Genomic DNA, 17125 nt, shown 5'->3' on the forward strand with positions numbered 1-17125 from the left:
TCCCCGCAGATGCAACAACTGGTCCTTTCTGAGGACCCGGAGCATCGTGAGTGGGGCCCGCCTGCCTACCACTCTGGCCTCACCTCCTCCAACACCACCCCTTGCTCACTGCCCTCCAGCCTCCTGGGCCTTCTTACATGTCTTGAAAAAGTCTAGGCATCCTACCTCGGGGCCTTCGCCCTGCCACTCCCCTAAATCTCTGCAGGGCTGATTCCTCAACATTCAAGTCTCAGGCCAAATATTTCCCCTCAAAAAACAAACTCTCCATTCTCCTCTGCGGTCAACTGCCTTATATTATCCTGTTTTATTTTCTCCATAGCAGGTACCTGAAATGATCTCATCTGCTTACTCCTTGTTTAGAAGTCCCAGGAGAACACAGATTCAATTTTTTTTTTTTTGAGCCAGGGTCTCACTTTGTTGCCCAGGCTAGAGTACAGTGGCACCATCATAGCTCACTGCAGCCTCAACCTTCTGGCTCAAGTGATCCTCCTGATTCAGCCTTCTGGGTAGCTGGGACTACAGGCACTATGTTTGATTAATTTTTGTATTTTTTGTAGAGATGGAATTTTGCCATGTTGCCCAGGCTGGTCTCGAACTCCTGGCCTCAGATGATCATCCCACCTCAGCCTCCCAAAGTGCTGAGATTACAGGCAGGAGCCACCACACCTGGCCTTGATTCAACTCTTGCTGCTGCCACCCAGTGCCCAGGCGGAAGGAGGTGCCTCTGATGGACATGCTATGGTGACTTCATGGCTCAGCCTGCTAAGTCTCATGGACCTGGGTCCCACCTAGTGGAAGAGCAGCTCAAAGGAGTGTACGGTCAGCAGAGTCTCTATTCCTCCAAGCTTCTGAAAAGGACAAGCAACCAGCTGTTCCTGAGTATCCAGCATCTGCCAGCCTCTGAAAGAGCTCCTACAGGACTGTCTCCTCAAAAGCACTGGCCAAAAAAAATCCCTGTCATGGTCTAAGGATTTTAGGTGCTGCCTCAGGACCCTGAGTGCCAGAGGAGGCTGAGGCACATGGACTTTAAGTGGTCCTCCGAGGTCACACTGCCAGGCAGGGGTGGAACTGAGGCGAGAAGAGCAACCTCACCACTGCATCTTCCTTTCAGCGGAGGGATACAAGGGGACCGGGGACCAGCATGGTGGTCAGCTGGGGCTCTGGGGCAGCACTCAGGTGTTCCCCGGAGCTTGTCTGACTGAAGCCTGTGCAACTCTGCTTCCTCTAGACAGCAGCCGTGCGTCAGTCCTCGACACGCAGACCATTAGGCCTTATGGGGAAACACTCCCTGTGCGGTGGACGGCAGAAGCTGGGAGGGGCCAATACAGCATCATCCTTCCCCAGAGCAGTGGAGAGAAGCTGCATCTCACTCCTCGTGACAAGCCTTCTGTGACTTTGATCTTCTCTTCCATTTGAATGTAATTAGTGAATGGGTGTATTCTCATACAACAGGATAGGAGTGCTCACGCCATGTGTGGGGAGTTGGGGGGTGTGGTTTACCCACTCATATTTCCAAGAGGCTGGGCTGTCACAGACACAGTGAACCCGTCTGCGGCCTTCCACTGGCTTCCAAGAACCTTGAGGTCCTCAGGGGCCTCGTGGGGTCCCCTATGGGGCTCTGACATTGCTATTGGCCTTCCAGTCCTCATTCAAGAGCCACTGAAGAAGTCACTAAAGAAGTGTCCCACTTCCTGCTGGGGGAGGAAGGCCGTGCGGGCCAGGTGGTCTTTCTCAGGTGACTTCCCATGCCCCTGGGGGTTGAGGCAGAGTAACTAGGCCTTCGGTACTACACATCAGAGCCCAGATGCCACCTGAGATATAACTGGAGGAGGAAAAAGCAGTGGGATAATACTGGGGACAGGCCTGGCTGGAAGGCAGGGGACCTGGCTTTTGCCATGGGGCTGGGCTTTCTGGTGTGGAGGTGGGGAACAGTGAAAAAGATCCCCAAAGTCCCCTCCAGCTCTGAGCTACTAATAAGTAGAAGAGCTAGAAGGCCCACCCCAAAGCCAGAGGTCAGAAATTTGGACTCCTATATGCAATGTTGGAAGTTAATTTGAAAACAAAGGTTTTTTTTTAACCTTTTAAACAAGTGTGCGACCAACAAAATGCGGTCTGTGGACTGTTTATTTGGAACTTCTACCCGACACTATGTATGATTTTCTCTGCAAGTTCAGGCTCAGACAGGACTTTGCTTCCTTCATCTACAAAATGCTGGGGTGGCAGGGGGGTGCATGGCACTGATACTAGCCTTCCACTCCAAAATGTGTGCCCTTGGCTGGATGTGTAAAACAGGCACAAGGAAATAAAATGCAGGGCTCAAGGGAGGACGGCAAGCATGAGGAGGACATTTCTTGGGCCCCTCTGATTGGTGGTCCCACGTGTCCCTGCAGGAGGCACAGAGACCCTCCAGGTCATGACTGAAACAGGAGAGATAACAGGCACACTCAGTCTGGGGTGTGCCAAGGCCTGGCCACAGCTAAGACTAGGGCCAGGGTGCTGCTCTGAAGCAGGGCATTTTCCTGAACCAGCTCCACTTCCCCCAGTCCTCCCTGCCCCACTGGGGCCAAAGTAACAAGCACGCACCCAGGAATGCAACAAGCATGTGCGCCCCCCCGGCAGGGTTGACACCGCTGTTTCCTTCAGGATTGGGGGCGGTGGCATACTCTTGTCAGGGTCCTACTCTGCTGCTCTTAACTGGAGTCTCTGAGGGTGGGACTTGGGCTCCACATGCTTCAAGATCTCTCTGTAGGACTCCTAGGTGCCCTAACCATCGGGTCCTCACCCATCCAAACTCATCAGTGGGAACAGAAAAGTCCCTTTGTTTTCTTGTTTTTTTCCCCTCATATTCCCAATCAGGTAGACTTGTTAATGTAAGCCAGGAGTAGATTTTTAGGCTTAGAGATGAAATGAAAAATGAATGGGTCCTTCTTAGAATTCACTTTTGCGATGACTTGGGGGAGAACAAGGCCCTGGGTGGCACTGGCTGGGGCCCCTCAGCACCTCTCTGTGGGGGTCTTGGGTGATGACTGAGCTGTGTGGTCTCAGGTGTATGATTTAACTTCTCTGAACCTCAAGTGTCCACATTTGTAAAAGAGTAGTAAGAGCACTGACTTCCTAGGCTCCACTGGGGGTGTGATGCCATTTCCCTTCCTCACTCTCATCTTCCTTCAGCTGCACTAGAGCAGCTGCATGGACCTGTGTCCTCAGGAGACAGATGACTCACTGCCCACAGAAAAGGCAGCTTTCCCACCCAGTGACCTCCCATGACCAGAATATCTGGGCATTCATAAGTGATGATTTGAAAAGCTATGCTGTAGAGCTCAATTACTTTCTCAGTTCTTTTGCCACGCCTCATTTCCTCTCCTGCTTCATTTTCTGTCTTAAACATTAGACTTAACAACCTCAGCTCTGGGAGGGATTATGGAGGTCACTGGATCCCATCCCCATGCTTTGAAGACTAAAGAGAGAGATGTGAAGCTGGCCAAGGGTTGCAAAGCTTCAGTTCTATGAGGTGCTGAGCCCTGGAGGCTCATAGCGTGGTAATGACAGGTCACAATCTGATGCTGTACACCTGAAATGTGCCAGGAGGAGAGATCGCAAGGTGCTATGCTGGGTGATGGATGTGCTAATCAGCTTGATTGTGGCGATTATTCTGCAATGTATACATTTATCAAATCCTCTAGTTTGATATGCCATAAACATACACAATAAGTATAAAGAAATAAAATAAAAACAATGATAAAAAAAATAAAGTCAAAAGACACGTGGGCTGGCATGTTGGGGGAATCAGGCCCTGAGAGCCCACGGTGGAGACCAGCAGGGGCCAGAACCTCATGAGCCGGCCTGAGAAGGGCCCACGTCCCCGCTGTGCTGCTGAGCAGCCCGTACCCACCTGGAATGACTGGTAGGACTTCATCTGACTGTCCGAGAGGGCCAGCGTGCTCTGTATCAGGTTCTGGAGCACCAGAAAGTGGATGTCATCCACACTGAAAGAGGGGAAGGTAGGGCACCATGAGGCCACAAGCACTGCTCATGTCGGGCGGATGCAATTCTCAGGGAAGAAAACTTGAATCTCACAAAAGGGACACAAACGCCGAAACTATTCACAAAAGAAAACACACTAAAAAATGACAGTTTCCAGGCTTTACTAACAGGTCACTTTTTGCAGGAGAAAAGTTTCTATTTAGTAGATAAGGGGTGACCTATCTGGAACGGGTTTACATGAGAACTAACAAATGTGGTTAGTACTTCTCATTTCTTTCCCTCTAATTCTAAACAAGTTTTTCTCCAAAGCAAAAAGGTTTCTCACTGAAATACAGAGCTAAAATCAAAGTGACTGTTGATTATCCAAGATGGAAAAACAAAACCTGAGCTTTTGGAACCGAGTTTTGCTTGAAAAGCTCATCCATTGGGAGTTTAAATCCTTTCCTCAACCTACCTTAAGGCTTGGCCAGTGATACTTAAGGCCAGGGGGTCAGGAACTTTTCCTCTAAAGGGTCTGATAATACATGTTTTAGTCGTGGTGGGCTCTATGGAATCTGTTGCAACTAGAGCTGACCCTTCTGCAATGTGGTCTGAACTGTGCGGATTCCACTTATACATGGACTTTCTTTCACCTCTGCCACCCTGGAAACAGCAAGACCAACCCTTCTCTTCCTGTCCCTTCAGCCTACTCAACATAAAGACGACAAGGAAGACCTTTAAGATGATCTACTTCCACTCAGTGAAGAGTAATTAGATTTTCTCTGCCTTATTATTATTTTTTTTTTTGAGAGAGAGTTTCGCTCAAGTCACCCAGGCTGGAGTGCAATGGCATGATCTCAGCTCACGGCAACCTCCGCCTCCCAGGATCAAGTGATTCTCCTGCCTCAGCTTCCCGACCAGCTGAGATTACAGTTGCCCGCTACACCCCGCTAATTTTTGTAGGCAGGGGTTTCACCGTGTTGGCCAGGTTGGTCTCAAACTCCTGATCTCAGATGATCTGCCCACTACAGACTCCCGAAGTGTTGGGATTACAGGTGTGAGCTACTGCATCTGGCTCCTTATGTTTTCAAGTTTAAAAAAAACTCTAGTTTAGAAAAAATCTCTAGCTTATTTTATTGTAAAGTATATAGAGAGTACAGTATATAGTACATATAACATACAAAATATGTATTAATTGACTATTATTGATAAGGCTTCCGGTCAACAGTAGGCTATCAGTGGTTAGGTTCTAGGGAGTCAGAAGTTCTATGTGGGGCCAGGCATGGTGGCTTTACATCTGTATATTAATCAACTGTTTGTTATTGCTAAGGCTTCCGGTCAACAGTAGGCTATCAGTGGTTAGGTTCTAGGGAGTCAGAAGTTATACGTAGGGCCAGGAGTGGTGGCTTACACCTGTAATTGCAGCACTTTGAGAGGCCAAGGTGGGTAGATCACTTGAGGCTATGAGTTCAAGACCAGCCTGGGTGACAGAAAGAGATTCTGTCTCAGAAGGAAAAAAAAGTTCTAAGTGGATGTTTGACTGTACTGGGGGTCGGCGTCCTCTAACCCCCAACTTGTTCAAAGGTCAACTGTACTCACCTCTGATGTTCTCACATAAAAGCAATGTAGACAACGTATAGAATGGGCATGGCTGTGTGCCAATAAAACTCTTAACACAAACAGGTGGTGGGCTGGATTTGGCCCTAGAGTAACAGGCCTAGTGCAATAGGTTGTCAGCCACCAGGTTAAGTAGCTGAGGAAAAGCAACTCTATATACCAGTACTTGCCTGTTAAGTTCATCCTCTTTCCTGGTTTGATCTTTTTCATCCCCAATTGCCAAAACTCGGTACCTGCAAAAGAGACATAAGAGTGTGTCAATGAAACAGCAGCTCCTCACTAACTGAGCGAATGCTGGTTCAAGATGGCCATTTATTGGCTCAGGTGTCGGAAGTGGGAGAAATGTTAAACGCGCCAAAAGTCAAGCCCTGTGCATGTGAATTAAAACAAGACTATACCCTGTTCTGCCTGTTATAAAAAGGAGGGCTGAGAGAATGTGAAATGTTCACTTACTGACAATTATGTGGCAACACGAAAAAATGTGAATTGGCAAAGATCCACTGTTAATTGTTAAAGAAACAGAATTTAAAACTGCGAGTGTGTTAGAATACAACAGAAACAAAGAACAACAAAAACAAGCACAAGGAAGAAGCCTGGAAGAAAATGTCCCGGAAATAATCTAAACAGTCATTCTCATGGAAATAGGAAAAAGGCGGTTTCCAGAGGCTGGGAAGTGGAAGGGAAGGAATGAAGAAAGGAGAGATGCTGAGCAAAGTTACAGTTAGACCAGAGGAATCAGTGTTCATGATCTAAGACTGCATGCCGACCACAGTTACATATTTTGAAATTACTAAAGTAATAGATTTTTAACATTCTTGTTGCCAAAAAAAGAAGTTGGTGAGATGACAGATATGCTGGTTAACTTGATTTCATCTTTCCTCAATGGACACATATATCAAAACATCACACCGTACCCCATAAATATGTACAACTATTATTCATCAATTAAAGAAATATGAAAATCCCCAAAGAGTAGTCATATTAGGTGCTGGAATTACAAACGATTTCCCCATTACCTTTTTGAGCTTCATGTAATATCATTTTACTGTATTTATAACAAACAAGTTAATTTAAGAATAAATCATAGAACTTTTATAAAATATGGTAAAGTGGCCATCTATAGGATGTTTCTTTGGTTTCTACCAAACTAACGGAAAAATTTTGATTGCAATAGTAAATCCCTCTTATAATTTAGTGCCAAGAAAAAGAAACTTTTCAGAAACATGTGAAAATAACCTCTGCTTCTTGGGGTTCAAGTGATTCTCCTGCCTCAGCCTCCCAAGTAGCTGGGATTACAGGTGTGTGGCTAATTTTTGTATTTTTAGTAGAGATGGGGTTTCACCATGTTAGCTAGGCTGGTCTTGAATTGCTGACCTCAGGTGATCGCCTGCCTCAGCCTCCCAAAGTGCTGGGATTACAGGCATAAGCCCCTCCACCTGACTTGGAACCATTTTCTATTTTGCCTTGCCTGCCAGAATGCTCAGGATCACAATCAGTATTAAACTGTTACACTTGCAACTTTTCCTTCTCTCTAAATGGTTCTCGGGCTCCTTTAAAAATCTGTCTTGTGGCTGGGCGCGGTGGCTCAAGCCTATAATCCCGAGGCGGGTGGATCACGAGGTCAAGAGATCGAGACCATTCTGGTCAACATAGTGAAACCCCGTCTCTACTAAAAATACAAAAAATTAGCTGGGCACGGTGGTGCGTGCCTGTAATCCCAGCTACTCAGGAGGCTGAGGCAGGAGAATTGCCTGAACCCAGGAGGCGGAGGTTGCGATGAGCCGAGATCGCACCATTGCACTCCAGCCTGGGTGAAAAGAGTGAAACTCCATCTCAAAAAAAATCTGTCTTGTTTTATGATTGAAAGTTGTCCCATAACTTTACTAAAAATATGTGGAGATACACATTACAAATCAGTAAAAAATTATGAATCTTTACTAATTTTGTTACAAAATGTAAACAGGCCATTGGATTGACTTTAAACCATGTCATTTGGGAATTCTGGGGAGCAGTTTAATGCAAGCCAAAAACGACACCAGTAAGTAAATGATTTCAGCTCTGAAACCGAGCACAAACTGCTCTTCAGGCCTTGCAATACAGTAGGCAGGACAGACGCTACATCTGTAGAGTGAATGAAGGAATGAGGTCCTCAAGTGAAATGCTGAGAGCAAGGGTGGAGGTTATCAGTTCACAGGCAGAACTGATGAACGCCATCATTTTACAGGGAGAGATTCAGAAAAACAGTGGCTTGAGGGACTTTTTGGGTGAGGATGGTGGAGAGAAGGGGTCTACATTTGGATGATGCTGAAGAAATAGGCCTGGTTCACAGAACTTAAGATTTAAAAATTGTACAGCGTTCTGTGTTCACACCCAAGAATGTACTTCCAGATGCCACGTGGTTCCAGACCCTCCTACATTCAAATCCAGGCCCTGGTGCTACAAGCACTGTGACCTTGGGCACATTACTTACACAGGAATAAGGTAGAATAAGCAAACTCAGCAAAAAGGACACCAACCAGACAAGGAAGCCTGAAGGACTCAGTGGGAGAATGAATGTAAGTGCCCAGCAGGGAGCTAGGCCCCAGTTTGTGTTCAAGTCACCCATGAGAGGAGAGACAGGAGGGCCACCGCAAGGCCAAACGCACCATGCAAGCACCGTGCACTTCCGGGACCTGCTGATAAAGGAGACAGGGCTGGCCTTCTCTTCTTGCCCTGTGAAGGCCACACGGAGCCATCCCAGAAGCAGCTTACCTGGCAAACAGCTCCTGGAGTGTGTCTGGGATTTCAAGGTTAGAATTCCTTAGGGCTGAACTGAACTTCTCTTTAAGCTTCTCCACAAATTCTTTAAACTCATTGGCACAAACCTTTCAACATGAGAGAATGAGAGGTTAAGCCCTTACTCTTCCTAGAGGGAGGTTTTGCTAAGATGCACCAAGGAACATCTTGTAACAAACTCCTGCACCAGCTAAGTCCGAGAACCACTGACCAGGCTGCCTCCCTTGGTCACCTGTCATCTGAGAAGCTCGGTCTCTAAAGGAGGCAACAGACCCGCACCACTATGCTCAGGAAACTGGGGTGCGTGGTGCCAACTAACCCGCCGACAGCCTCACACCTGCATTGCCGGCACTCTCCCAAGCCCACAGTGAGAAGACTGAAACATGCCCCATACGGTGCTCCCCTTGCAGCCTCCCTCCTCCCAGGCCTGGTGCTCCCTGTTTCATCTGTGTAGTCAGCCTCCTTCCTCTGCTCCAGCCTCACACTCCACTGGTGCCCCTCAAATGACTTCCCTCCTCTATATGCGCACTGCAGTCATCTCAGTCCAGACCCAGATCTGAGGAGCAAGCTGGACATGTCACCTGGTGTACAAAGCGACAGGGTATGCTCTCGCTCCTCCCTGGCCTGGTGGCTGTACAGGACATGGCCCCTGCTGCATCTGGCTGCTGTCCTGATGCTGCACCCACCAGCCCTTGCTCCTTCTCCCCTCACTGTCGCTGCCCCAGCTGCCATCATTTCCAGTCTCGCCTAGTACTGACACCTTTGCCAATTCTTCCCCTATCTTCACCTATTCCATTCTTCCCCATGCTTTCTGATTAGCCAGCCTCAACTGACTGTGGGGAGGGAGGATGCCCAGGCTCCTTGGATATACCAGGACAGTCTAAGCCACTCATGGCAGCCTGGGTCCCCTGTGCTGTGTCCCACTGTTTCCCAGCCATGTAGCCCAGGTCTGCCAGGGCTCCTGGGAAAGGCTGCCCGCTGACATAAGGGCCATGTGGGTCTATTGCTGCCCCTCTCCCCACTTCTTCCTGCTCTGGGATTCTGTTGTGAGGACTTGAACTCTCATAGTCAAGACTTGCAACCACGAGGTGACCGGCATAGGATGGAAAGCTGACCGCTGCTGGAGGGGAGTATGGTGGCATAAGCCTGGGAGTCTGATGACAGCTCTGCTCCCTTGCACCAGCCCAGGACTGCCTTCCCTCAGCTGCTAGGCATTTGGGTAAAAAAGAAAAAAGCATACACTCCCATTAGGTTAGGTTTTTCTGTCACTTCCATCCAAAAGTATTGCTGAGCCTCCTCCCCCGACCTCTGTGGGCCTGTGCCTTCCTCTTCCAGGGGCTGACTGCACTGTCCTGCAATGCAGTCTTCTCTGACTGTCCCACTCGCCTGTGGCTTCCTTAGGGAAAGGGCTGCCTCTCCTTGTCCACTGGCCTTGCCTGGCACAAGTCCTACCACACACGCTGTAGAGTCCAGGGTTAGCACAAAAACAGCCTCTGGGTTAAAGGGCAGGAGTCTGGTCAGCAGACAGCTTCCTTCCTTGTCAGCCACTGCCCTGGCCTATCCGGACAGAAAATTCAGAAAGAAAACGCACGTCCTGTCTGCAAGCTTTCTAGGAAGCCTGTAATTTCTGAAGAGATGTTCTATTTTCTTAACAAAACAGGCCCAAGGCACAGCAGCCCTTCAAAGTGGCATGTCAGATTCCAATCGTCTTTAAAAGCGGGTGCTTGAAGCTAGATCGAGTGAAGTCCAGTCAGAGAGCTGACTAGGCGATTTCCCAAGTGAGAAGGAAAAAAACATCCACGTTTCTAAGGCTGGCAGGGGCCCTGTGGGACGAGAGGAGGTGACTAAAGCCTAGATGCCCCCACCTCCCAAGCAGGCTGAACCCTACACCCACACGGGGCCTACCTTTGGATCTTCATAGTCACCTCTTCGATTCATGAAATCTCCAACGAGCGCTTTATCCTGGTACACCTCGGCCAGGCACACCCTGCAGGAAGAGGAGACAAAGCTGGAGTCTGGAGCTGCAAGGATGCCCGCATTTGGAACATCAGAGAGTTCCATTCTCACGTTTCTGGCCTTGGCTGAATGTGAAGCGTGAGTTACTTATACGCCTGTTGCACGACTGCAGCTTTTACAAGTGAGGGATCTGGGGTCAGCCAAGCCTGACCACAATCAGGTCTGTTTGCACTTTACACCTTGGCTTTTCTGAACTTCCATCCTCTATGGGTAACCGAGAACACTGAGTCCCACCTGCCTCTCACAGGATTTTGGCCAGGACCATATGGGCTGATCCACGTGAAAGTGTATCATACATTTAAAAACATCCAATAGGCTTTGGAGTTTATTATTCTTAAGCTCTCTCATCTACTGCAAAGCAGGAGGTGTGTCCACTCACATCTCCATGGTGGAAGGAGAGCCTGACTTGCCCAAAAGAAAATGAAGGGGAAGGTGACCAGCATTTGCGGGGCTCCTGCCCACCAGGCATGGCTGCCTTCCTAAAGAGCTTGCCAGGTAGAGACTCATTCCATTTACAGCCTGGTAAGGTAAGGGGACTCCTTGAGGTCACACACACAAGGGCAGGACAGGAGGACAGATATGGCTATTATTGGTACTCTCATCCTGGTCAGAGGTGAGGAGCGCCCCCATGCGGATAAACCCTGTCCTAGGCCCCACAGTACCGGAACCGGCAGTGGGGACTGCCCCTTGGCCTGCTCACTCCAGAGCTCCTCCTGTTCCACTTTTCAGTGGGAACATTCAGAAGCTGGAAAGCCTAAGTTGCAGACCACACTTCACTGCCAACTCAGTCATCCCAGCCAGTTCACATCCTCTCTCTGGGCCTGTTTCTTTTTCTGATAAAAGAGGAGTTTGGACCAGGTGATCATTCCTTTCAGATGGAAAGTCTAAGATTCTTTGCAGAGGAAAGTGGTGTCACCCTTCCATAAGCAATTCAGTGGCTCTCAACTGGGACGATTTTCCCCGTAGGAGCATTGGAGACACTTTTGGTTGTCACGATGGCAAGGGAAGGTGTCACTGGCCTCTAGTGGACAGACACCAAGGATGCTGGTAAGCATCCTACAATGTACAGGCCAGCCCCTACAAAAACAGGGAATCATCCACAGCCTCACAGAGTGCTGAGAAACTCTGTCTAGAGGTGAGTTTCCTCTGCAGCCCAGGTAGCCTGTGGCCTGGGATCAACTTGCAGCCGAGCCCTCTGGCTGATTTGTGGCATGAACCACTAGCTGCTGGAGGTGGCTCTTCCAACGCTGTTAGGCCTCCCTCCGGCCCCAACCACTCTCATGCTGGCTGCAAAACTTGGGCTCCTCCCTGCAACCCTCAGAGGCTTTCTGGTCCTCCCTACTCAAGCCTTCCTTGTGAAAGGAGTTGTAGGAGGAATCTGGTGGGACTGGCGGTGGCATTACAGCCTTGGCTCTGAGAAGGAGATGGTGGGCAGTCTTACTGGCAACAGACAAACCATGGGTGGCTGCTTTGTGACTCCCAGCAGCTGCCATCTCATGGCTTCAGATGCTTAGGGAACACCCAGCTCTCATTCAGCTCTGCTAACAACATGGCAGAGGGCTTCCTGTCTAATGATCCCACTTGCTGCTGGAGGGAGCCACCAATCAGAGCTCTCAGGAGCTGCCCTGAGGGCTGACAACAGCAGGAAAAGCCAGCTTCTGCCTCCACCACCTGCTAGGCACGTGGTATTCAGCAAGTCAGCCTATCTAGTCTCTGGTTCTTCATTCAAAGAAGGGATAACAGCACCTACTTCTCGAGGCCGCTCTAAGGTCCAAACACCACCCTGCATGGGAAAGAACCCACAATCATGCCTGGCCCTCAAAAACTCAAGATCCATCTCCCCACCAGACTCCAACACTTGGACAGCCCATCAGACACCTCGGTGTAATCCAGCTGTGCTTCCCACCACACTCTTAAGCAAATGGGATGAAGGGAGAGTAAAGAATGAACTAGAAGTGTTGAGGTAACCACATCCCGGAAAGATCGGGCTTCATCGAGGCTTACTTGTAGTTCAGGTAGGCCTGTGGGTTTTTGACTATGTAGCGAGCTCTTCGTCCCACGGAATGAGATGTTTTATCCAAAGACTCTTCAAACGTGGCATGCAAAATGTCCCGTACCACCTGCCAGGTGACAAATGGGCCCTTCACCTGGATCAAATGCAGAGTCAAGAAAAAAAGTCAGTATCCTCAGAGCCCACATCATGGGGCACTACAGTAAAAAAGCAGAAAAAATGTGTTTTGTGCAACCTCCTTCCTCAGAGAATCCCCACAACTGTCATCTCACAGTGACATTTACTGAGCCCACCATGTGGTGGACACAGGGAGATTCTGGCCTCAGTGACCAGCAGGAAAGTGTGTATTCTGTCAAGTGCCATGTGTGACGGAGGTGCCTAGAGGGGTGGTGGATCTGCCTGGAAGAGTGCTGGATTGGGGCACATCATGGGATGTAAAGTGTGTTTAGTTAGAGGCCTTAGTGTCCTAACTACACATCATGTTTGCTCAGAAACGTTCTGTATGTTGTGCTGGTATGTTACACTACTAGAAACAGAACGTACAAAATTAGCAGACCCAGGAGAACGTCTCGGTCAGTAACATAGGAAGGCAAGGCTGGCATTAGGAAGCAGCTTGATGACAGATTATTTTCTCACATCCCCAAGAACAAGGTGACCCAGAAAGACTGTAAACTCTGGTGAGTGGCGTGGACAGTTAACCAACACTGACCTATGCAGGACCTCCTGCCTCTTCCAGCTGCACCAGGGCTACAGCACAGGGAGGGAAACATCCCCTATTAGCTCTGCAATGACAAAGCTACTGCAGATGCAGGGAACAGAAATAAGGGATGGCAACATGTCACCTTTCAGGATCTTCCTTGGAAAAGAGGTTGGGTGGTTGGGTTAGAATTCAGGAGAGGACTGAGGGATGAGAGAACAGGGGATAAGCGGTCAAGACAAGGGACCTACTAGTTTGCAGGCAAGGAGCATCCAGGCACAGGGCCCCAGCTGGGTTTCTCCTGCCTGGCCTGGCTGAGACCCAGCACTACTGCCTGGACGGGGCCCTGGACTGGACTAGCAGAGCTCTTTCTCCTGAAAGGCAAATAAGAGGTCTCTCTGCCCTGAGGACCAGCCATACCAGTGGACCAAGAGGTACCAGAAGTGACAGAAACAGCATGAGAAGTATCCATCAAGAACAGAGAACAGGGTAATTACATCCAATTGCCAGATCATTCCAGAGATGATGGGCAGTTACAGGAAGCTTTTCTGGCAATGAAGGTTGGAGGAATAGAGCAGGACAGGGTTAAACTCCTGGTGAGGAGAGAGAAAGAATAGCTCTGAACTAGTTTGTCTGTAGCTAGGCAAACATTCATATGTATCTGGCTGAAGGCTAAAAAGAAATGTACAAAAACAGAGTGTTATTAATCTGTAGAATTAGCTGGGCAGGGTGGGCCTGTAGTCCCAGGACTATGAGAGGCTGAGGTGGGGGAACCACTTGAGGCCAGGAGGTCTAAGACACAGTGAGCTGTGATGGCGCCACTGCATTCCAGACAGGGTGAAAGAGTGAGGCTCCATCTCTCTAAAAAAGAAAATGTGTAGGATTCTAGGCAATCCTTTTCCCAGTGGCAAGCAGAGCAGCGGAGAGGAGTAGTCCCTGGCTGGGAGTCCCTGGGAGGCTCAGACAGGAAGGAGCTCCAATCGAGGGCTAGGCCCACTGCTGGGCTGGGCTGGTTGGTACCTTGGTGTTGAGGACATTGCTGGCGATGCGGCACAGCACGAGCAGCCCATCCTCCTGCATGGACCAGGTGACGCGTAACCGCGTCATCCGCTGCAGGGCGCTCTGGTCGGCTTCATCGTGGTAGCGCAGCCTTTTGCTTTTTTCTCCTGGGAACTCTCCTAAAAATACCAGAGGGAGAAGGGAGGAGGTCTCTAATACCTGGTTTGGAGCTGTCAGTCTGCACAGGGTCAAGGTCCCTACCCAGCCAGTGAGATGTGACCAATGGTATTGGTTATCAGATACCCACTGTGTCTAAAGTCACATAAACTAACTGCAAAAGACTCAGCCCCTTCTTTCATCATTTCTCTTGGCCAAATTTTACAGCAACAGGCTGGAAGGCCTCAATGCAGCCTCTAGTTGGTTATCTGTGAATCTCCAATCTCCCCCACTGCGACTGAGTCCTTTGAAGGCATCTTATACAGAAGCCTACAGGAAATGCTTGGGGTGTATCCACCAAGTGAGCGGGACACCATGGTCTGTGCAGTCACTGGGCCTCCACACTCCCTTGCTCCATGACCGCACGGGTGTCGTGTAGACTTGAGTGTATAGTGGGGACAATAAGTACTCTGCTCCAGGGCCATCGAGAGGATGGAAGGAGACTGCATATAAAACATCCAGCGCAGAGTCATGGCTACTAAATAGCAGCAGTGAGATCTGTGTAGTTAATAACGAAACAGCAGCACTACCACCACCAAAACTGCAGCCACTGGCCTCAGTGGCTTATGAAATGGATACAGTTGTTATCACTGTTTTTTTGCTGAGGAACACAGACACATACAGTCACTTGCTGAAGTCACACAGCTGAGTCAGCTGAGTCAGCAGCCGAGGTAGGATCTGAACCTTGAAAGCGTAGCCACTGGGTTTCCAAGGTCTTCTGCCTGGGGGAGGTGCTGATAGCACTTTCACAGGACAGACACCATATGCCACTGCCAATCTCAAATGACTATGTAGCAAGTGTCTTCCAAATTAAGGCAGAAGAAAAGTGGGGCAAGGAAATTTGGACTCGAAGCGATACCACACCATATTTTGCTTTGTGATGAAATCGGGTTTTTGAGCCAAATTGGTCTTACACATATCTACGAGAGGCGAAACTGAGTAGGCCATTTCAACTGATGGAATGCTATTTGTTATGAACGCCAGCCAAAGAAACCACTGAAAACAGGTTCCTGTTTAAACACTGTCTTTATCTGAAATAGCTACAGCCATCAGTGGCTGCTGCTGAAACTTGTAAACCCTTAGGCAATAGAAAAGTGGTCTAACAACTAGATCTGGTCTGCCTTTCACCCTCTCTGCTATAAATACTGACGGAATGAAGAACTCAATGGCAGTCTAAAAGGCACTGCACAAGGGGTGTGTCAAATCAGAAGGTGCTGTAGGCTTACAGGACTGCCAGCTTTCCTTCAATTTAAAAATGCAACATGGGCCCAGTGCGGTGGCTTATGCCTATAATCCCAGCAGTTTGGGGAGCTGAGGTGGGTGGATCACTTGAGGTCAGGAGTTTGAGATCAACCTGGCCAACATGGTGAAACCCCATCTCTTCTAAAAATCCAAAATTGAGGCCGGGCATGGTGGCTCACGCCTGAAATCCCAGCACTTTGGGAGGCCAAGGAGGGTGGATCATGAGGTCAAGAGATTGAGACCATCCTGGTCAACATGGTGAAACCCCGTCTCTACTAAAAATACAAAAAAATTAGCTGGGCACGGTGGCGTGTGCCTGTAATCCCAGCTACTTAAGAGGCTGAGGCAGGAGAATTGCCTGAGCCCAGGAGGCGGAGGTTACGGTGAGCCGAGATTGCGCCATTGCACTCCAGCCTGGGTAACAAGAGCGAAACTGTCTCAAAAAAAAAAAAAAAATCCAAAATTAACCGGGCATGGTGGTGCACGCCTGTAATCCCAGCTACTCGAGAGGCTGATGCAGAATTTCTTAAGCCCAGGAGGTGGAGGTAGCAGTGAGCCAAGATCACACCCACTGCACTCCAGCCTGGGCAACAGAGAGAGACCATGATGCTAAATAAATAAATAAGTTAATTAATTAAAACGCAATATGCCTTTGAACTTTGGCCTGATTAGCATAAACACAGACATTAAAAGGTAAACCCCCCAAGATCAGGATCTTAGCTAGTTGTGATGAGGCTGCTGCTAACATTCTTCACTGAGATGAAACTAGGCATTTGAACTGAAGGAATTCCTGAAGTCAGAAGCTTAAAGATAAGATACAAAGATACAAAGGCAGAGAAAGCAGGGGAAGCATATGGGACGTTAGGGGCTCTCTCGATCTGCCAGGTGGATGTGGGAATAAAGTGACCATGGCACCGCGACACACATCAAGGGAAGGCGGAAACCTGCATCTTCCCTTGGAAGGAGGGCAGAGCTCAGGCCCGGCTAGAGTGAGGCTGTGGCATGTCTCCCAGCAAAACGTAAAGACAAGGCCCAGTAAGTGTAAATGATCACCACACAACCTTTCTTCCTTCTCTTGATCTTCCTCCCAGGGTCCTTCTTCAGCCGCTTCCGCTTCTGGCTTCTCCCACCCCTCACTCTCCGGTTTCGGTCCAGCGTGGGCTCTCGGTCCACCTCAAACTGCTCTTCCTGGCCGGCATAGAGCTCGGAGCCTACTCTTGCTTCCCCCCAAATATTCAACCTGCTGTTGCCTAGACATAATCACAGGAGACAACGGTTTCAGGATGAGCGCTGCAAAGGCCAGGAAGACCAAATTGAATATAGGGCAGTTGTTGAGGCCCTTCATTGGTTCCATATTTACTTCTGGGGGGAACTCTCAGCACACATACCTCCGGCACCGAGGGGCAATGGGCGCTTGGACAGAAACGTCTGGAGCCTCATTGTGAGTCCATTCTCTGAGGCAGTACTCTCCTGTGAGACAAGCATGGCACTGGGATGAAGCATGAGCTTCCACGAATCCCCAGCAGTCCACAGTAACAGAGGCACCAAGGTCGCTGAGGGCCACTGCGTGCTGACAGCTAGGGGCTGGA

The 17125-nt window shown here is 49.2% G+C and overlaps 1 protein-coding gene across 1 annotated transcript in view; it reads right to left on the reverse strand.

Annotated features, from left to right (window-relative positions):
• Positions 1-17125, reverse strand: part of GTF3C1 (general transcription factor IIIC subunit 1) — an 87538-nt gene that overhangs the window by 11838 nt on the left and 58575 nt on the right. Inside the window, exons 22-29 of the mRNA XM_035267239.3 lie at positions 16925-17006; positions 16598-16786; positions 14100-14257; positions 12376-12518; positions 10261-10342; positions 8332-8444; positions 5751-5813; positions 3893-3986 (exon numbers count right to left, since the gene is read on the reverse strand). Of these exons, the coding sequence (XP_035123130.3) occupies positions 3893-3986; positions 5751-5813; positions 8332-8444; positions 10261-10342; positions 12376-12518; positions 14100-14257; positions 16598-16786; positions 16925-17006 (924 nt within the window). The remainder of the gene's footprint in view (positions 1-3892; positions 3987-5750; positions 5814-8331; positions 8445-10260; positions 10343-12375; positions 12519-14099; positions 14258-16597; positions 16787-16924; positions 17007-17125) is intronic.

Source organism: Callithrix jacchus, chromosome 12 (genome assembly GCF_049354715.1).
Source record: "Callithrix jacchus isolate 240 chromosome 12, calJac240_pri, whole genome shotgun sequence".
Taxonomy (NCBI): domain Eukaryota; kingdom Metazoa; phylum Chordata; class Mammalia; order Primates; family Cebidae; genus Callithrix; species Callithrix jacchus.